This window comes from Mercenaria mercenaria, chromosome 16, assembly GCF_021730395.1.
Source record: "Mercenaria mercenaria strain notata chromosome 16, MADL_Memer_1, whole genome shotgun sequence".
Classification (NCBI taxonomy): Eukaryota; Metazoa; Mollusca; class Bivalvia; order Venerida; family Veneridae; genus Mercenaria; species Mercenaria mercenaria.
The window spans coordinates 34,724,160-34,747,098 of NC_069376.1; the positions used below are offsets into that span (position 1 = coordinate 34,724,160).

The window sequence follows — 22,939 nt, forward strand, 5'->3', positions numbered from 1 at the left end:
GAGACAGCATATGACCAGAGAACAACTATGAGAAGAGACAGCATATGATCAAAACCAACTGTGAGCTCAGACAGCATATGACCAGAGACCAACTATGAGCAGAGACAGCATATGACCAGAGACCAACTGTGAGCTGAGACAGCATATGACCAGAGACCAACTATGAGCAGAGACAGCATATGACCAGAGACCAACTGTGAGCAGAGTCAACATATGACCAGAGACCAACTGTGAGCAGGGACAGCATATGACCAGAGACCAACTGTGAGCAGAGTCAACATATGACCAGAGATCAACTGTGAGCAGAGACAGCATATGACCAGAGACCAACTGTGAGAAGAGACAGCATATGACAAGAGACCAAATCCGAGCTGAGACAACATATGACCAGAGACCAACTGTGAGCAGAGACAGCATATGACCAGAGACCAACTATGAGATGAGACAGCATATGACCAGAGACCAACTGTGAGCAGAAACAGCGTATGACCAGTGTCCAACTCTGAGAAGAGACAGCATATGACCAGAGACCAACTATAAGCAAAAACATTATATGACCAGAGACCAACTTTGAGGAGAGGCAACATATTACCTGAGACCAAATATAAGCAGAAACAGTATATGATCAGACCAACTAAGAGATGAGACAGCGATGACCAGAGACCAACTGTAAGAAGAAACAGTATATGACCAGAGACCAACTTTGAGGAGTGGCAACATATGACTAGAGACCAACTCTAAGCAGAAACAGTATATGACCAGAGACCAACTGTGAGCAGGGACAGCATATAACCAGAGACCAACTATGAGCAGCGACAGCATATGATCAGAAACCCAACCTTTCACTATCTCTATCGATTCATACATGTGACTTGCCTCATATCAACATCTAAACCTAGAACAATTATGAAACGAAAATAAAACGTTCCAGACAAGAAAAGAAATTATGAGTCGTCTGAATTTAAAAGATATCAAAAGAGAAAGAATCACATCAAAAGTAGTCATTATCTCTTACCTTGTAGGTTTAATCGAACTGTACTTTACTTCATGTAGTAACTACTCGTATACCAGCTAGAAAAGGAGTTACAATTATTGATGACTGGCATGTCCTTGACATAACTAATTTGATCTGTGGGGTTAGAAACAACCCGTCCGCTATATCTTTCACTAGAGTGGCTTAGGGTAATCTATGCTTCTGGGAAATCAATCCTAACTTTTATTTCTTAAATTACTTAACAAAGAAAATTTAATGCATCTACATAGTATTTTGTAAAACACAGTTCCGATGCTCTACGAACATTGATGAGTATAATGCATGGTAGTTGGGTTTGTTTTCACTTTCATAGAACGGTTGCAGAATATTTGTTATTTGTTTTTAATCTGTAGAATGTATAATGCAAACATTCCCTGAGGTTCCGATAACGTTGGAAACATGAAAAGAAGATCCTAAAGTGCAATCACGTATACACTTATTGATACAAAAGGCACGTTGACAACTAAAATGGTCTTATATCTAACCCTTAGATGCGTTTAGATGAAAAATAAATCTTACGTTTAGTGACTTCATCAAGTCCACCGTATGAATGGACGGAACCTGTGAATTTTGAAAATAAAGCTTTAGTGCAATATTCAGAAACCTGTAACATGCAACGGTAACAAAAAATGAAAGAGTTTTTTCCTTTTAGGATTATTTGTTGCTTTGGTATATCAAAAGGTATCATACAAGTATCGAAAGTGACAACATAATAACAGGTTATATCGCTTATCCTTAGCTGTTATACAAATGAAGACCATCTGTATCTTAACATAAAAGGTTAACATTGTTAACGCGACGACAAAGCAGTAAGAATTATTAAGAGAGAGAGAGAGAGGTCATCTGTTTCCTCATACTGCCGCAGTTGTGGCTTTAAACTTTCCGCTTCAATGATAATGAAAATGCTATTGATAATGACTTCTTAGTTATCAATTTTTTTTTCACAATTTTGCTACTTTAAATATGCATATGTTTTTTTTTACCTGAAACGAATACCACACCTAAAGTACAACACATTTTTCATTTGTGAATATGCTTTTGCATATCATTTGCAAAAGTACAGTTACTGTAGTTTTATTTTGCAGGATATGATTTGTTTTTATGTTCAAACTATAAATCGGTTTTGTGAACAATTTCATAAGTTATTTAAGATATGTTTGCAATTTCAGACCTACTTCAGCATCAATTGTTCATTAGAAGTTGAAGAAAAAATATTTTTACAAACAGTTACTAAATAATCTACTTAAACGCTTATGTTTCTTTTAGTAGTGAACATTTTAAATCAGTTGGAGTTTTAATCCTATTACAAAGCTAAACTGTTTCATGAATTATTCCTTACTAATCTAATAACTAAATTTATGTTGATACTTTAAAGATGTCCTCATACACTGTTTCAGAATTCTTTAATAATTCTTAAATCAAAATACTAATAATATTGCAAGAGAATACTTGGAAATAATTTATAGTTAAACAGAGATTCTGAATTTCTGGCCATTGATTAATAACAGCTATAAGAAGATCCTATGGAAGTGGTTTAAAGTCTGTTCATGAACGGTATTGATGTGCACAACATCCAATACGCCCTATAAGCACGTGCTTAACAGTATCTAAACTGCTTTTACAATGTACATTTCACCATGCTTTTACAATATAATTATATTTGTTGTATTTCTAAATTCCTAGCCAAAATGAAATAAAACATTGAAAGACATTACCACGGCAGTGTACGTTGGTTTCCAATTCTTTCATTAAATCTGGTACTACAGATTGAAAAGATAGCATTAATTTACTTAATTTAATCACCATGAAAAGAAAATGCAAGACGAGAGAATCATCGCGAATTAAAACTCGACAACATATTTCACCATTTGAAATCAAACAATACCTGAAATTTGTTTAGTTTCTTTTCGACAGCTTTCATTATTCTCGTCCTTGTTGCACTCTACATTTTAATATGCAATAAGCTTGGTTGTAATAAGCCGCTTGTTGTGTCTGTAAAACGAATTATAAGACAAAAAATAACCGCTAGCTTCCATATAACGAACTATAATGGCGGAATATACTCCTATAATATTCCTTAAAGTTATCTACTGTCAAACCGAACCTGCAACATTTTCGTTTATGTCGTGTTGGACGTCCTGTGGTTTTCCACTTCTCTTTTTTTAAAACATCAATTGATCAATACACAATCACTATTTTATCGTATATGTCAAGGTTAATCCGTTGTCACGCTATTTCTTGTGAGGTACGCAAACATTTTACTTTCAAACCTCATGATCACTAAACATTATAAAGTAAAGTGTAAAAGGCAAATAAAATTAAAACAAGTGTGATATCAGAAGAACAGATTACGTACATAACACATCGAGGTAAAAATGTTTGCTTTTTCGTCCGTCTGTAACATCCCCTACAGTTGGTTCCATTGTATTGTTTACTATACACTGTACATCATCGAGTCATTACGTACAACTGTCTGAATAACTAAGTGCTGTTTATGCCATAATCTGTTGTCTTTACCCCTTTTCCACTGAACTGTCAGAACGCTAGGATTACCGTGAATAACTGGGCAAGTTATATTCAGAGAAGCACCCTCAATAACGGTTTGATTGTGAAGAATGCCAATATCCGGATTATCTGAAAATATACTGCTGCCATTTTGAAACAGTAAACATGTCTCCGTTATTGTTCTTGTTGAGTTCTGCTTAACCCGGGGCTAGAGGGCGTGGACGGTAGCTTGCACTTCCACTACCGTCCATGAACAGGCTCCATCAAACCGAGCCTGCAACATTTTCGTTTATGTCGTGTTGGGCGACCTGTTGTTTTCCACTTTTTTATTTACACGTCAAAAATAAATGCACCTCGCATTAAGATATGCAGCTAATATTAAGACCACCTTTATGATAAGATCATTCATGAATTTGTTTTATTATGGTCTACTTAAAAAGAATATGTTGCATTCGGAGTATATTTATTATCAACTTAAATTCGAACTTCAAATCGTCAAAATGTTCAAATAATTTCAAAAAAGTGAGAAAAAAAAAACATTTTGCTGTTTACAACACTGCGACTTTTTACAAGTGTTTTCTTGCAATACAGTTTTACAGCAAAGCGATTACATGTGATGCAATACGTGTACAAATAAATTATCTTGATAAAAGAAGACACCTGAAAGATTTCACGTATTTTTCTTGACATTAAGTCATCCCCATAACTAGATTGTGTTAGAAACGAGGTGGCACTGTATACTTACATAATATATTTATGTACACGCTCGTATTATTTTCCCCTCTTTCCGTGCTGCCATAGCTTCGTTTCATTGTATTAAATGCATGACAACTGTAGTTTCCAGTCTGTTCTCTTTTAGTGTTAGGAAGATTTAGCACTGAAGATGTTGATGTCAATGGACCATACCAAGAAAATGATGATCTCGGTTTGCTTAATGCGTCACACGATAAAGTCAAAGAACTGTGTTCTATGACGTTTATTTTGTTTGTTACATTGAAATATACTGACGTCGTAGTAAAACTGTATTTTCGGTGCGCTGGGCGGGACTGAAATTTCAATGTATTCATTCGATGGAAAATATTAATAACATTATTGTCGCTCAAACTGCAAAGGTTATGTTACATTCTCTATCTGTACTGTGGTATGTCCATGTAATAAAGTAAACAACTACAGACTTTATGCATACTTTAAATATTTTGAAGCGTGTTAATGTGTTTTCTAACAACTAGAATGTCTCTACTCGGCAAGAAACACAGAAATTATTAAAACGTCATTAACCAAAGTCTACATGTTTTAAGGCCGCTTTATTGTAGATAGATATTCTATTATTGTTAAAATGTCGTATGATTATGCAAAAATGTTAAGGCACCTCTAGACAAATGGAAGACTTCTATATATACTGCATTAGAACTTGATTGGACCAATACATATAAAACAAATTAGCTGCATTACAGACTGCATTATTACAAGTGAAAATTCATACGTAGTACAAATACTGAAAGTGTTGCTTTTGTCTGTCCTTCCCGGCTTTCTCCAACAGATTCCTTCATTACATTTGTTGATGTACATGTTCTTGCCAAATCACGCGACAACGACGTAACTGTCAATATCTGACCTTTCATTTTCTGGTTACTCCACTTAAAGTTAGGCTCAGGTTCCCCGTTTGAAATACATGCTACAGTAAAGGTATCACCAAGAACCATATTCATAGACATGTTACCAATAAGAGGACCGCTGAGGTTCTCATATCGAAATATTGGGGTTGCCGGTGGATCTGAAATGTAAAAACATCAAATCTTCAAAACGTATGTGTATCAATCTACAGATGTATTCAATTTACAAAAGTCTTAACATGTACGGATTTAAACATTTATATGACGACGTGTTTTGAAACGACTCTGTAATTGTTACTGTGATATGATCAATAAAAAGTAAATAGAACTTACATAACACTTTCATGCTCACAAAGGCGACATTAATACTAGAAACAATATCACCACTAGAAGGATTCATTGCGTTTTTCGCCGTGCAATGATAGCTCCCTTCATTACTTGTCTGTACGTTAGCAATATTAATTGTTTTTCCAGGATTAATTGTTCCATCAGGCACTGTCCATTGTAAGCTCGGAGTTGGATTACTTGAACTGTCACATCTAATAAGAAAGGTATTGTCTCTGATGATTGTGATGTTTTCAGATGAAGGAACGGTGACATTGTTTACTTCTATAGTTGGTCTTCACTCTCTTGTTTCCATTACGTGTTTTAGAGATTCACCTGGAGGGGATTACTTTTATTTACATTGTCCCGTGTCTTTGGAACATGGTGGGGGTAAGAGTGAGGTTGATTGCGCACCATAAACCGGTTTAAGCTCCCCAGTGATGTTTTTGCCACTGACCGTTCCTAGGCGGTGCCCTACTGTGTTCCTTTGTTTGTTCGTTTTGTCATCGTATGTTGGCTTTGTATGCGAGTGTGTGTGTCTGTTTGATATTTGTCTGTTTTTTGACGGTGGATCTGCATTAAATTAAATTATCAGATAATATTAGCGGCTGTTAGTGTTTATACATAAACGCATTATCCATGTTATGTCATTTTTGAATTTATTTTAAATTCAACGACGAATATTTTTAAGTGCTTTCATAGTACTGTAAACTAACATACACAATACGTCCACATTTACGACTGCAATCTCACTTCCAGACTCGATATGCGTTGACCTGCATATGCACGAACCATTCTGATTTCTAGAGGCGTTCCATGTTACTTCACCTGTGACGGTTTTACCTTCTGACGGGATTTTCCATGTTTCGTTAAAGCATTTCCAGCTAATTGTTGCTAATGGATTACCACCACTTACAGAACAAGACAATTGTTTCACAGTGTTCTCTATCACTCCGTAAATGCTGTCGTTTTGAAAACCTTGAATTTCGGGTGGGCTGTCAGGTGAATCTGAAAGATTACATTTAAGAACATTAATAATACGAAACATGACATACACATCCGGTTTATAATTACAAAATGTCAAATAACATAGCAAACAAAAGTTCACATATGTCACATATTTCCACGTACGAGTAATGTTCACCTTTTGATTAGGAAGGTTGTTTGCAATGCAGTACAAAAACTACCCATTCACTTCTCTTTTTGGTACATAAATTAGCGTTCCCGTTGTGTACATCAGCCCTTCATTATTGGTTGTGTTTGATTGTGTCGCATTTTTTAAAATTTGTATTCTGTTCAACTGATCTGCACCTTTATCAAGGAACCATGTGACTTTTGCCGCCGGTCTTGCTGGGGATGTCGTGCATATGTATGTTCCAATCGTGTTTTCGGACCATGTATGTGTTCTCTTAGGTATAGTAATTTCAGCTTTATTAACTGGTACTGTCAGTGACATATAAAGCAAGAAATTAAATGCTATTGAATAGCATTTCAAACAATCCATGCTAATATGTACAAGTAACGATCGACCCAGCAATCTATTTTGGACAAGTCTACTTTGAACTTCTCATTCTTATTGTTTGAACTTACATAAACTTTAAGAACGGCAAAGAGGTATAAATGTTTATCACTATAGTCAAATGAGATAAAACACTTTCTACATGAATATTATCTTATATATTTTTGCTAAATAACAAACTGAGCGTATTTGCTGTTTGAATGGCTTTCTAGTATTATATCTGCATTTACAACAGTTTTTATTTAGCAACCTAAATATTAGTCAATGTCTTGATATTTATCACTGAAAACGGCATTTCAATGACAAATAAAGTCATAACCGATGCCCCTAAATTAGGTCAAATATTGGACGTATAAACAAAACGAAATATATCACGATTGCTTTAATTCATCTAATTTAAAAGATAAAAGATCGATATAGTTCTAAACACTTGTTAATTGGGTGTTAAATATTTTGAAAGATATGTTCTTCAGTATTTCTGTCTTGCAGTCCAAAGGCTAGTAAACGAAACACATAGACTACATTATTATTTTCATATATTGTATATTATGTATTGGTTCGGCATTCGAATTAGGAAACATTATTTTCACAGGCCAAATGCTATCGGCTTTTGGGTTCCGCTTTTAAAAATTTTGATAAACATATATCGTTTAGAGTAAGCGTGTAGAGGTATATAAAGGTAGTTCCTGAAACACGATCACAAGATTACCTGTACACATTGACAAAAAGGAGCAACTAGGACAAGACCCAAAGTTAACAGCCGTGTCCTAAGAAAGTAGGTCCTTAATGTGTGCAGGCACGGATGTGAACATAAAAGATATATTCGCAAAAGTGCATGGATAGTGAAAGACATAGATAGTGCTAAAACATGAACACAAACCTTTCACGTAGATTGATACAGTATTGCTCGCAATATTTGTTTGCCGACAGCCCCATGATTCTGACGTCTAACGTTCTTCATTGTTAAAGAAAATGAGTTGTTTCCATGACATTTCCATGAATACAGATTCGTGTTGTTTAAATAACCAGCTGCAATGCACATGCCTTCAACCTGGACAGTGACAGGATTTGTAGATGAAGAAGAATAAATCCATCTTGAGCTTGTGACTTCTTCTGTACTATCATAGGAACATGTTAGTGTAACACTTCCATTTTCAATAACGTCTGCTATTTCAGGGTTCAATTTTACGCTCTGAGAGAACACCCCTGATTGAATAAAAATGATTTGAATTAAAACCGTAAGCAATGTTTCATTAAAAAATATCACGATACAAATTCATTTTGAAAAGGCAGGAATTATATATCAAATGAATTTTCAAACCGTAAATACAATATAAATTTAAATACTTAAGCTTCAGAAATCAATGTTTACGTAAAAAGATCAGGACATATGTTTTTCATAGAACAACAAACTACTATCTTTTGGTATCAATGTTATCAGGCTCTGCAGATATGGTCAACCTGCTCCCTTCCAGCCCGTACCAAATTCGAACTGCTTGACTGTTCTTCTTTATTGATATTGCACACAAATTTGAACATAAGAAAACAATCAAGATCAGTATAAATACATAAAAATCTTCAAAAATATTAAATTACTCAAAGTGAATGCTTGATGGTCTTGTATACATTAGTTCCTTACACAAGATATACACAATTTAATGCATAAAGGGCCTCCATGACCGAGTGGTTAATGTCACTGACGTCAAAGCACTTGTACCTCACCGCTATGCTTTTGATGTAGAAAACGTTCATGTGAGAACCTTATCCATCTGGCTTACGGAAGGTCGGAGGTTCTGAAAATCATTGCCAGGGAATGGGTTAGGGCGGGGGTTGGCGGGGGGGGGGGGGGGGGGGGAGAGAGAGAGGTCTTGGGTTTCCCTCCATTATTTACAGCTAGAAAGTCACCGTATGATGTATAATTGTGTAGTTGTCACGTTAAACTATGAAAAAGCATCTTCAGACAAAGTCTTATCCACAATGCTGAGACACTTATCTTTTCTGTTACATTCTGTTTAAAAGGAAATAAACTTGAGATGTCATGCATTCTCGTTGAAATAAGTTAGAAAATAATATTACCTATATTTCTGAAAAAAGACGTACCTGCCTTTATGCATATAGCATACCATATAATGCACTTGCAAATGTTTGCAAAAACTTTGATTAAAACCATAGTGACTGTTCTAAAATATTTTCATATTTACAGTCCTATTCCATACATTAATCTTACAAATTCGGCACTTTTTGTCCTTGTTAAGATATTTGTAAATTGATTTGTGTATACAATATAACGTCCGTGTTTGTATAATTTTTATTCCTATTAATCAGTGTGTAATAAAATAACCTTTACATTACATGCCAAAACAGCATCGGGAGATTCGTAATGCCAATTGAATAAGGAATATTTTCTTTAGGCTGTGTAAATAAGTTTAAAGCGACCAACTCAGACAATGTGATGAATTTATATGAAACTTGGTAAGTTTCCTCTTTTATGATTTACATGCACATTTAAGTTTTAATAAAGCGTTGCAATCTTTTGCTCAAAGTATTTGAACGAGATTGTGTAAATTCAATATTTACGCAGAGCCTCGTTATCATATATTTCTACTACTAGTACCCTATGTTTCAGGTTAATGTGTATTTCTAGAAAAAGCAAGTACACCAATTACAGCTTCGTATTAAAACTGGATAATGTAACATATTTATATATAAAGTCTAAACTCGGTCTCTCGAACTCTCCTTTCTTCTATAACGTATTAAAAACACTGCAACACCGTTTTAGTCGTTTGAAATCTTAGTCAGCTTACTATGTAGTTGTTGCTCGGTTAGTTGAAGCTCAAGCATAATCGCCTGATGATGTGGCAACATAGAATGTAACATTTGTTATAATTGTTAAATTGCTTGTCTTCAAAAACATTCAAGGTATTAACTTAAAACTTCAGATGTATGTAGGTAGTGATGTGCCAATGTGCAGAGTGCATGAACCAGGTAGTAGATCAAAGGTCAAGGTCACAGCAAAGTCAAATCTGCCCATCATATTTCGTGTCCAAAGCATAACTTAAAATATATCTTTTATTTCACAGATCCTTTTTTGTTGACTTTCAATTTTTCAAAAGAATTACTTCCATTCGTTTTTACAATAAATTGCTTTTTGTAGCTTTTTACTATTGGCAGCTGGGAAAGGCCGAGACCACTTTTCTTTGGTACAACATGGCTTGTACCTCTCATTTTTAGATGTATTTTGACATATCTATACCTAGAAAGGAATTTTGTTGTGATTTAGGATTATTTTATTTCCTTTTTCTTTAAATTTTGCTTCCATCCTCCTCTGATATAACCTTTCGGACGTATATTGCCCCGCTTGGCGGAGCTCTTGTTTATTATGTAGTCCGACCATTGGACCAAAGATGTCCAAGTGTGTAAAAAGGGAGACACCAAGACGCAAGACGCCGAGAGAGACACAAAGGTATTCATTCAACACGAATAACATGGAATATTCAGTGATTAACGTTTGCACAGTGAAACTCTCCAATGGCGAAAACTTAAAGACGGGTATATTATTTAATGGAGAACAATTTTCTCACACAAATTATGTCTAGCAACATAAAACATTAATAATGCAACCATACATTTATGAAATATAAACAAACTAAAATGTCAGGCCGGATAAGTCAGCTCGAGTAGAAAACAAACACATTATATCGATAAAACAAAGTAATTTATTCTACCGTTAACCAAAATAGTAACAATAGTAAGAAAGAGTCTCTAGACGATAGATTTATACAACACTCGAACTGTTCATTATCTATGTATTTGAGTTTATTTTATTGCTGGTTAATCATTTACATATTTGATAACAGTATAATCTGATTCCGTTGGAGCGATACGTCAGTTACAGAACAGCATTTTTTCAGTATTCTGTAAAGCTGTTATAACAGATAAATTACCAAATTATATGTACAGTTATTCATATCGCATCAATTAACGCGCCTTTTATACAACAAATATCAGGACGGAAAAACACGAATAAAACACTAAACGAAAAGCACATATAAATACAGAAATATATGTACATGCAACTCGTGGTCTGTAAGAGTCAAATGGTTTCTGTTCCATGTGATCTTTAGGATAATATTGAATGTATTTAAAGTAGTTAATTTAGATAAAAGTAACAGGCAAAATGTGGTAAATAGACAAAATGCAGTCGCATTATCACAGATTCGAATACGTCCATGTTTGTTCCTTGATTTGCTCCGTAGAGCATTTAAGAGCACTTGTACACAGTATTAGCGACATAGAATTGACCCATCACAGCTCGTAATTAAACAGAATGTCACGAAAAGAGACACAAAATTGATTTCTATGTTCAATTTAGCCTTTTCAGCTCGACTTGAAACGCGAACAGGATGAACAGTACTAGTTTCAACGTCGTCCTTTCCTGTAATCGAAAAAATACATACATGTAAGCATATCAACTTTCTATGATACACTATCAAATAAAAGAAGTATGAAACAGTTGAACATATGTACAGCTCCAAAATCTAACAATATTCATAAAATACAATATCACTAAAAGCGATTTATCAAAATTAGAATCATTTTAGTATATTTGTACTTGGGTTAAAGTACCAGATACTTTTAATACAGATATATTCTAAATATTTATAGTAATTTGCTTGTTTAAAAACTTTGAATCTAATATCCGGCTACGTCAGCAGTTAACTTCCTAACTAAGAAAGCATACAGTGTCTATATGTCTCATACTTTCAAAAACCTTAATACGTTTAAAATGGCTTTATAGCTCCTGGTGCTCTGGCCGTGTAGTGCTATATAGAAATAATACCATTCAAACGTTACACTTGAACTCGGATGAAGGCAGCCTGTCCTCGCTTTAATTTCAGTAAAGGACGAACCTTTCGAAGATGTGATAGTAGTAGCACTGTTATCAGGTACAACTATGAAAAATAAAAAGGATATTTATGTTTTCAATATTTATTTTAAGACAATATCGGTATATGTTTAATTTCAACCCCCTCTCTCTATATCTGTCTGTTTCTCTGTCTGTCTCTGTCTGTCTCTCTCTCTCCCTGTCTCTCTCTTTTAATCTTCCCACGTTTTCAAACGGATGATGACAATTCTTTACACGATTGATGCATCTCATGCATGCAAAACATCAACCGCTTAAAATACTATCATCTATTCTATCATCTTCTTGCCGCCTTTAGAGTTACAGTGATAGATCTATCTCATACATGTAACAAAACATTCTTTCTTCCGACGTGTTACAAATAGTAATGAACTCAAAAGAGTCAGGATTGGGATAGAACTGTGTTCTGTAACTGCACATCCACAAGAAAAGAAATAGTATAACAGTGCGTTGGAGTTGTTTTCCTTTACCATATTTCACTTTGTGAAATATAATTAGTATAGACGTCTATAATATATGCAAATTATGAACAACTGTTACAATATCAGTGTATCGTTACTGATATTTAATTGTACATTTCTTTTTGTTTTGAAATTTTGATTTTCATTTCGAGTCATACACTTTCATTTCTAATTTTTAACCGCATACTTAAAAAATGTATACTGTTCACAATTCTCTGCAACAATGAGCTATTCATTTTTGTCTGTGTTGCCTACTCACCTTTTACCAATGCATTGATATAAGCAAAATTAGATCCATCGTCGCACTTAAATATTCTCTCGTTGACAGCAAATGTCACTGGATCCAATGTAATATTGAATATCCCCTTGTTTGTATCAAAGGAAAACCCATAGTTTCCCACACCAGTTATATAAGTCTCGCATGAATCATATGTGCATTCAGCAGCTGCTTTTTTATCTATCTCCCATGTCATTGCAACTGAATATTACACATCAACACGACCTTGCTGTTACATCTCATGCTTCCTTTGTCAGCAAAATCACTTAACATGGTAAGAGTCAACCTTCCCTCTGCAAATGCTGGGGAGACAGAAGTTACATTTATGAAATGCTGAAATTGAAAACTAATTTATACAAATGTAATTTCCATGCGTTTTACTTAAAGCTTGCTAGATCAATATGAAAAAAAAAAGATAATTAAAATAAACATTGAAATGGTGCACTACCTATCATACCAGTATTTCGACATAAACTAAATTGATTGTTTGACTTTTCATGTTTTGTAAACATTGGTACTTGTTTAAAGTGGAGTTTTGATCTAAGAGGATCACATCATGAAAGCTAAGTTTGTGAGAGCAGTTGGTATGTACAATTGTCTTACGGTTGTCATCATTGTTGTATAACGAAGTTGTGAGGGGGTATACTGGTTTCAGGTTGTCTGTCTATCCGTCTTGTCATAATCGTGTGCGCACTAACTGTTCTCATCCCCTAATGATCTTCACACAAATGATCAGTAACAACAGTAGTTGTGCATGGTGCATGTTAAGTTCTTTCAAAAAAATGTAAAGAGTTTTTGGACTTTGTTTCATATACATTGAGTCTGCATATGCAATCTTGTGCGCGCCTTATCTCCTGAACCCATGCAAACAATGTAACGAAACTTCACACAAGTGATCAGTAGTATCACTAGTTGTGCATGGTTGATGTGACGTTCTTTTAGATAAATATTCTGCAGAGTTATGGGACTTTGTTTTGTTTTGTTACTATGCTAGTCTGCATCTGCAATCTTGTGCATTCCTAATTTCCCGAACCATTGCACACAAGTTAATGAAACTTAACACAAGTGATACGTACCAAACGTATTTGTGCATGGTGCATGTCAGGTTCTTTCAGAAAAATATTCTGCAGAGTTATGGGACATTATTTTTTGGTACTATACTATATACATTGAGTCTATATACATACAGTCCACATACTTATGCAATCTTGTGTGCGTCAAATTGCAATGTACGAGGGGCGTTCAATAGGTAATGTTACTCCGTATGTAGTTCCGTAACCGTTTGTTGTTTTTAGATGCGGTTTTGGCACATTATAGAGCAATTTATTGGCAACACAATGTTGTATAAATTATAAAAATTGGTAGATTCAAAGTAAAAATATAATCATTTGAATGAGGTGTACTCGGGTATACTAGACAATTTTATGTCCAAAATATTGAGATTGTAATAAGCAATTCCTTGATTCTACTATTCAACAACTAGAACTATAGTTCAATTTTCAGTTTGAACAGATAAAACAAATTATGATTTTCACAAAAACATATGAAAACTAAGATAAAAAAGTTTATAACAGTTTTAAATTCAGTGTGTATATTTTTACTCAAAAAATGATAAGGTGAGTACAATAAGTCTCTGCAATATTGTCAGGCGCGACAATCATCGTTTAAAAAATTATTGTATTTTAAGTTGATACTAGTATCTTAATTCTCGATTGCGAAACTAGTTCTTACAACTTTGATTAATCGCTTTCAACACACATTCCAGATGGAATCAGCCTCGAGTTTAGATTTTTTAGTTGTGTTGTAAAATTAAAAATGTGATAGGTAGTTTAAAACAAATGCAAACGCATCACAAACTGCTGTGCCTCATAGAAAAATGATAGAATTTTGTGGTTTTACAAGTTATTCTATTTTTCTGAGACTCTAGATGATCAGGACAAACCTAAATTATAATTATGGTCCAGTATACCTGAGTACACCTAACTAAAATGATTATATTTTTACTTTGAACCTGCCGATTTTTATAATTTATATTGCATTGTGTTCCCAATAAATTGATGTATAATGTGCCGAAAAACGCATCTAAATGTAACCAGTGGTTACGGAACTACATACGGAGTAACATTACATATTGAACGCCCCTCGCACTGTGTCAGTGCGTGCGAGGGGGGTGGGGCACATTCAGTGATAGCTCTAGTTTTATTTGTATTAAGATGAGTTGCATTAAGTAGATTGTTTATGAAACATTCAAAGTATTACTTATACATTCACACTTTCGAATACAGATTTTGATTATAGTTTTTTTCTACACAATGATACGCCCATAGCAATAATAAATGTCATTCTTTCGATACCTGAAATATTCCGTGATTTATTTTTAGTGTTGAATCGATGCTATTCAATTCAAAATACATAACGAATCGTCTGAGGTTTTACTTAATAATGCAGTCGATATCGTTAGAGTCATAGTCAAAATCAGTTATTCCTAATTCATGATAAAACACTTTTGATTAAATTCTTTCTCATGAATACCTGTTTATGAAAAGTAAAAGCACAACTTACCAAACAAGATTCCCAAAAGTACAGGTACTACTACATTTTTTTGATTTCCTATGCCGAGCGTCATACTTCCTGCAACGTTAAAACGCTTCTAAATTGTCTTCATGTGTCGATAAGTAATTAAGACCAAATGCGTCTAATGGTAAAAATATCCTTTCCAAATATCTACAATAGTATGTCGGTTATGTTTGAAATATTGGCAAAATAATTAAATTTATCTTTAAAGAAATACAATATAAACTTAACATATCTTCTATATATACACTTAGATTTATGCCGATATCTTTACAATTACAATATTTAGCCAGTCTCAAACTTTGTACACGTTTAGAAAACTCTATTTATGATACCACGTTGAAATTACCGAAAAATCGTAAACTTTTATAAAGAAATCTAAGTCTCGAAGTGTTATTCAACTTTGCGACGTTACGAGTTTACGTGTGACGCTACCCTATGCACGTGTCATTGCACCGAGAAAAAACCTGCTCAACATTGCCAAAAACAATTTCAAATACATGAAATCAAAATTCTATTTTTGTTTTTTCACGTAATGTTCAGATATCTTGCATTCCTGAACTAAAGATTAAGCTGAGACAAACAAATATCCATTATGTTTTTGTGACTTTTTACAATTGAGTTCAACTTGTGAAATTACTAAAACTAGAAGATGACTAAAATATATTTCATTGGATTATTTATGTATGACATATAAAATAAGATAGTCTTAATGTATTCCTAATTCTAAAGCTGCACCTCGAGTAACGCTTAACATTTTAAGAAAATGTTAAATGTGTACACCTTTTTATGTTATAAACGATATGTAGGTTAATCTACATCACACCCGACATACAAATAAGGAATAATAATACGTTTAGATGTTTTCTTATTTGATAAATTGATATTACCATTAATTGCGTATTTAATTCCTCAGTAATGAAACAGAAACTAGCTTTTTTAAACGTGGTATTCCGTTTTCAGTTAAACTTACTTATACCTAAGCCGATAAAATGCACTTAGTTTTACGAACATTCTCAGTGTGTTTACGATGTCTATTACGAAGTTCCTATTATTAGCACAGATTTATGACTACCTTTACCCAGTCAATCGGTCAAAAGATAGGTTTGATCTGTGTGTGTCGCAATGTCCAGTAATTTAGTGATAATACCGTTAACTTAAAGGTTGTTCTGTTTGTCCGGAGCAAAACATTTAGAGCAGTGTAGAATTTAGTTAAACCCGAACCTTTTCAACATAGAAATTCTGGTGAAATACTTATTTACTTTTTACATGTTTACGACATCATGAAATAGTCATTCTGAGACAAGTTCCATATTTACGACTGACAGTTACAAAATTATGCCCCTTTTCAAACATGAAACATTTGTATGAAAGATAGCATTATATAAAATGGTTCAATTAGTCTGGCACGCATGTCATTAGGCAACTTTTGTTTTGTTTATTCTGAAATTTTCTGTCTCAAAGCTGAATTGTTGTATAATTCTCGAGCTCCTTAAACTCGACTAATATTAACCCTTCAAAAGTAACTGGCTTATTATGAAAGTGGCACAAATATGTAACGCATTTAAGCATGGTTTCTCCTTTTCTTTTTAAATAGCTACCGAAAATGTGTTGCCTCATACCAGTTAGCTTTCGTTTTGATATGTCAATTGTTTGTAATAAAGCAAGAATGAGGCTTAGAAGTTTTCATGTAAAATGATGTTTATTTAAGCATTAATTGCGTATATACTCCCTCCCAAATGAAACAAAAAGTAGAATGTCTATCGAAAATTGACAAGTTATTTAAGTGTTGTTTTTTTTCTGTTTCCAGCCATTACTTTTTTTTATGTATTGTAAGTTAATAAATTTAATTTACTTACGAAACTTATGTTTGCTCGATATCCAGACAAATACATATTATAATTAAACTCATTATTCACCACTTGTTGCAAAGATTCATAAATACGTGCTCACAAATCAATATTGATCTGTTTGTATAACATTTACGTGACAATATTATATCTATGCTCCAGTATAACAACTGTCAGCTATGACGATATTTAAAGGAGATACCATTGCTAATAAAATTGCGATTTAACTAGCACGTTTATATGTAAAACGATCTGATTTGGGGGTAAATTACACCGATAATACGATGTTATAGTTCAAACTTTGTTTTTATCCAATGACCAAGAGAGGGATTTTCAAAAAAGTAACCAACTTATATCCATATTGTTTCATAACTGAAGAATTTGATCCACTTAATCATGAAGTAGTTCAAAATTAATGAGTATTCATTGTTCCGCCTGCTATAGATTTCCCACATTCACAGGAGGCGGAGCAATTACAAAAACAGGGATTGCATACAAGAAATAATGTGTCTAGCTCTATGTATTAAACGAACCAAATATATAAATATCAAATTGTATTTTTTTATCTTCATTTTAATTAAAGCAAGCTGCACTTTCATAGTTCAAGTTTGAACTTTCTGCACCTTTCACTCTAAGTCAATACCTCTACTGGTCTAAAAATAAACCAGTTGCACTTACTTTGCCTTGTTTTATTTATACATGTAGTTGCTTAAATTTTACTGTTAGATCATTAAGAGTTAAACCTGCTATTATTGAATAAGAATTTAATCTTGTGTTCTACAAACTACTCGATAAGTGATAAGTGAGCCGTCTAATATGTATTTATAATAACTAAATCAAAATCTTCCAACTGTTTTGCTAAGGGTTAGCACTAACACTGCGGAAAATGGTTCCGTATACGGGAGTGTACGCATTCCGTATACTTCTAATATACGGGCGTATACGGAAACATTTTTTCTATATATGGAACATTCCATATACGGGAATCCCGTATTCTTTATTTGGACATTCATGTTTTTCTCACATGGTTCCGTTCATTCATACTTAGCATAAATACGTTTCAACAGTTTATGTCATTATACAAAGTTAGGGATTGTCAAGGTCCAAAAGTATGTTTAAGGCGTAGGTTTTGATCATACTTTCAGGAAAGATACCTTTTATATGATATTCGTATATTATACATATACGGGACCGTACACTCCCGTATATGCACATATTTTTCGCAGTGTAAAATGACCTTGTAACAGTATCAAGTTGTAGTAAACATGTACTTCTACATCATGAGTGAAGATAAGACTAGCCAATGAATTCCAAGAGACTGAAGAAGGCGTGGTTTAGTTTACTTCAGAGAGAGTTTTTTGTTTCTTTAACCTGTCAGTAAAATGAAATGGCACGTTTTAACTATAAGTCGGTTATAGATACACTTATTGAATTTCTAATGCAATAAGTTTTGCCTTCACTGCGCTGCTCTCCGTTTCGGCAAACTTAATTGCATTAGAAGTTCAATAAATGATCTATAACCTTTACTTATAGTTATTGAAGTGGTATATAGATGAACATAATGAATTCAAATTGATAAAACAGAACGCAAAGTAAATATAGTACAACTAGAGCTCCACAAAGCGGGACAATAGACGCCCCACATTCTACAACAAAGTAGGAGGAAGTAAAATTAAAATATTTTGGGTGTAAATCGGAGAGGGTGTAATGTGGCAGTTGGTGGGGTTTAGGTGTTCTGTGTTGCGGAGGCGGCGGAAAACTAAGACACAAGAAACTTTGTGATTTAATTAATTAATTTATTTATTTGGGGGTGGGGAGGGGCAGATGGTTTATGTGTGTGTAGGGCGGGGGAGTAATATGACTGCTCAAATCGCCTCATCACCACCTACCAATATACAAAGTTTTAAATGAATAGTTTTAATAGTTTGAAGTTGTGCTCTGCACACATAATAGAATGGACATATTTGACATTTGAACTCAATTTGTGGCCCTGACCTTTGGCCTACCGACCAAGTTCATGTGCTCTGCACATCATGTCATCGCCACCTTACCTATATGCCAAGTTTGAAGTCAATACCTTGAACGATTATTAACATAATGCTCTGGACACATAATATGAAAACGTTGACCTTGCTGTGACATTGACTGTTATCCAAATGACGCTCATCACAGACTACCTATTTGCCCACATTGATGTCAATACCTTGAACAAATATTTTAGGTATGTTTCGGACACGAAATATGACTCTGAGCTCAATTTTTGACCTTGACATTTGACCTACTAACAACGTAAATGCACTCTGCTCATTGTCCTATCGCCACTTACCTATATGCCAAGATTAAGATTAATACCTTGAATAGCTATACAGTATAGCCTTTCTAAACGACATAAGAATTATTATGTTGTGCAAAACCTGTTAAGAACACACGCATTTGAGTCTCCCCAACAGTGTTTGCCCTGAAGAGATTGCATTGCTTTTTTTCTCTATTCAAATTTCTACTTCATCACATCACATCACATTTCTAATGCAGCTTTTATATAATGTATACAACATACGCGTACTATTTGTTGACTTAATATACATAAGTTTATTCAAATTTGGCCATTATAAATATATTTTCGGCAAATTTCAGAATAAAGTGGACACCATAACAGTGAGTTGTACTCATATTCAATAATATTTGACTACAGCATTTACGGTGTGAACTTAACCTGAAACAGGTAAGTTGCTTTCGTAGAGTATCATTCATAACAATGTCTAAATAAGTCTCAGAACAAAATATAGTTTTATATTTTACAGATTATTCTAACTTAGACATGTCAGTAATATATGCAACCGTTTTATTGCTTTTATCATGTTGATAATTTTACAATTGATATACCGTTCCTTTAATTTAACCCAAAACGATTCCCTTATGAGTGAATCAGTTTCTTTTTCGTAATCGATAATTATGTATCACAATTTGGTGATATTATTTCTTTTGCTTTTTTCCCCTAATTATTGAATGAAGTATGAAGATGGCATCAGATGTAGAATTGCCATCACGGAAACCATGCTGAGCTTCAGTGAGCAAATCATTGGATTTCCACCAAATATTTATCCTATTTTTTAATAATAAAGAAACTATTTTAGACATAATATTAACTAAAGTAATTTGCGGGATTATGCTTATCTCTTGTATCAACAATTTTGATAAAATCTATACATAATTATGGACTTACAAATTGTTTTGCATCACTGAAAAAAATTCTGCTACATTATCATAAAGATAACATCGTTTATATACATTCAGAGTATATAAGGCTTCACAAATTTCTTCTATAGTACAGTAAATGACGAATCTATCAGGTCAATATGAACAGAATAAAACCCCTTGTCAAACTGATTATTTTAAGAGCTTGACAAATTAGTGAATTGTTACTTAAATTCAATTACATCTACCTCACTGTTTACAGACATTTTTCTTCTTCTTGCACTTTTCAATATAATTCAATAAAACACACGTAAATTCGATTAAATACTGCAAACCGAGCGAAATAAAGGCAAGAAAACGTATGATCAAATGTTGGTGTCAGACAAAACACCTTATAATCAGAACGTGGTGTCAGTAACAACCCTCCCTGCGAATCATGTTGTGTCAGACAGAACATTTGTGGTCTACCCATCCGACTTGAACACCTCGTATTTTCGGAAGTAATGGAGATTTCGCCGGGATGTTTTGCAGACAAAGAGATAGAATGTTGAGCTTTTTATTAAGGATACTACCAAGCTTGTTGCCTCAGAAATTAGATAAAATCCTCGGTTCAATATCCAAAACAATGAAACTCTGGCCATCTGTGTGATTATTTGGTGGTCTTTTTAATTCAGAAAACACTCCTTTAGATGCCTCTTTCTATCCTCGAAACCTGGTAGGAGTCTGGATTTCATTGATTCACATTGTGTATAGACAAAATTGAAAATACTTACTGCAAATCGGAAAAGTGTCACGTTGTCAGATCCGGTGTCATGTTGTCGTTCACGTTATAGGGTGCGATATTTGAGCTATACGACATTCATTATTAACCAAAATCTGTTGTTTTTTAAATATTATTTTGATTGGTGAAGTACATTTTGCTATTGCATTTGGAATAGATATCATGAATAACCCTTAACATGTTATTGATACAGGTATCTATATCACTTTCAACCGTATTCAAATTAGAAAATATATTTTCAAAAACAAATCTAAAATAAAAAGGCAATCAAAGCTGACGGATTCCAGTGAATCGTCTCTACCTCTATTGAACTTTATATATATGCTCAATGTTTGCATTGTACTGCATAGACAAATAGTACAGGACAATGATCCAAAAACTCTGTTAAATCATTAACATATATCAAAGATATTGAATCAAAGTTATCAAAATTTGATATCACATAGTTAGCCATGGGTCTGTTCCTATAAATAGAATACACAAACCATTATTTCTATAAATAGAATATACAAACCATTATGTTTATAAGAAGATAGAAAAAAGTGGAAACTTCACAGGTCGCCCAACACGACAAAAACGAAAATGTTGCAGGCAGTGGTCTAATCAAATTTACTGATTTTCAATGGACGAACTTCACCCAAAAGCTAAAACATTTTTTATTAGTTTAGATACTAAGGTATTATTTTCAGCAGATATTGTAAACTAAATAAACATAAAAATGACAGTATATCAGTATACTATAATTAATATTGGAAGAGTGGTACACTCTCAAACTGGGTAAAAGTGGGTGGGGTAAATAAATATTCAAAGCAACACTACAAAAACTGTGCAGTTGTTAAGAAATGGCCTCAGATTGTCTATTTCTATCTTGATTTTATTAAATACAGACTTGATTGATAAATTTTAACAAATTTTTTTCCACTTTATACATGTGTGCCATGGAAAAAATCATGGACCTTGAACATGACATGTAGACAAACAAATTAACCCTAAAAGCTCAAAGTATTTAACAAAAGGTTTTGCCTGAGACAGTATATTTTGAGGAAAGATATTGTTTAAATTAAGATTAAATTTTTTGCACTCCCAATTTCAATGTAGTTAAGAATATACATGAATATAGGTCTTCTAACTGGTAACTTTGACAGTCTCTTTCAGGTGGCCTCAGTGCATGTAGTTTTAGTAATCTATCTGCTTTGTCAATACTTGCATAAAATATGCAGTACGGACACTGTTAGTTCCAAACAGGAACATATTTATATTTCAACGGAACAGTTGTTATCTGTTCCTACCGGGAACTAACAATAAAATATACTGTACAGGCACTGCAGTCAGTGGTCATTTACCTGCATGTACATAACAGGCAGGAACATACAGCAATCTAGGTATTGTTAGTTCGAGGTAGGAACATATACCAGCTGCACGCAATAAGCCACTATAGTGTGTGTGTGTGGGGGGTGGGGGGGGGGGGGGGTATTCGGGTTTAACGTCTTTTTCAACAATTTTTCAGTCATATAAACGACGGTGTCTACTTGTATCAGTGAGCACAATGCCCAACTTTATAGTGCTGCCTCACTGGAATATCACGCCGTAGACACGTGGCATGATACCCCACCCAGTCACATTATACTGACACCGGGCTGACCAGTCCTAGCACTATCCACTTAATGCTGAGCGCCAAGCGAGGAAGCTGCTACTACCATTTTTTTACGTCTTTGGTATGACGCGGCCGGGGATCGAACCCACGACCTCCCGCACTCGAAGCGGACGCTGTACCACTAGGCTACCGTATAAGCCACTATAAGTTCCAGGAAGGAACAGACCCTGTAAGTTTCCAAAGAGAACGGACAGATTATTCAAAACAAGCACAAAAGTTACATTACACA

General features: G+C 34.0%; 2 protein-coding genes across 4 annotated transcripts; both read right to left on the reverse strand.

Moving 5' to 3' along the window:
- Positions 1-5,001: 5,001 nt before the first annotated feature.
- Positions 5,002-5,771, reverse strand: LOC128549296 (uncharacterized). Its single transcript, XM_053525865.1, has 2 exons — positions 5,485-5,771; positions 5,002-5,312 (listed from the first exon to the last, which is right to left on the reverse strand). The coding sequence occupies exons 1-2, from the start codon at positions 5,549-5,551 to the stop codon at positions 5,002-5,004; spliced, it is 378 nt and encodes a 125-aa protein (XP_053381840.1). The 5' UTR covers positions 5,552-5,771.
- A 4,954-nt stretch (positions 5,772-10,725) lies between these two features.
- Positions 10,726-17,236, reverse strand: LOC128549852 (uncharacterized). 3 transcript variants are annotated; one of them, XR_008367981.1, is made up of 5 exons: positions 17,090-17,236; positions 15,219-15,380; positions 12,639-12,958; positions 11,835-11,946; positions 10,726-11,429 (listed from the first exon to the last, which is right to left on the reverse strand). XR_008367981.1 is itself a non-coding variant. In XM_053527531.1 (3 exons), exons 1-3 carry the CDS (start codon positions 12,850-12,852, stop codon positions 11,358-11,360), a joined length of 477 nt encoding a protein of 158 aa, XP_053383506.1. In that variant the 5' UTR covers positions 12,853-13,913; the 3' UTR covers positions 10,726-11,357. The 3 variants fall into 3 exon arrangements, 1 of the variants encoding a protein (XP_053383506.1); XR_008367980.1 differs by having other exon boundaries at positions 11,756-11,946; XM_053527531.1 differs by lacking the exons at positions 15,219-15,380; positions 17,090-17,236 and having other exon boundaries at positions 11,756-11,946; positions 12,639-13,913.
- Between the last annotated feature and the right edge of the window lie 5,703 nt (positions 17,237-22,939).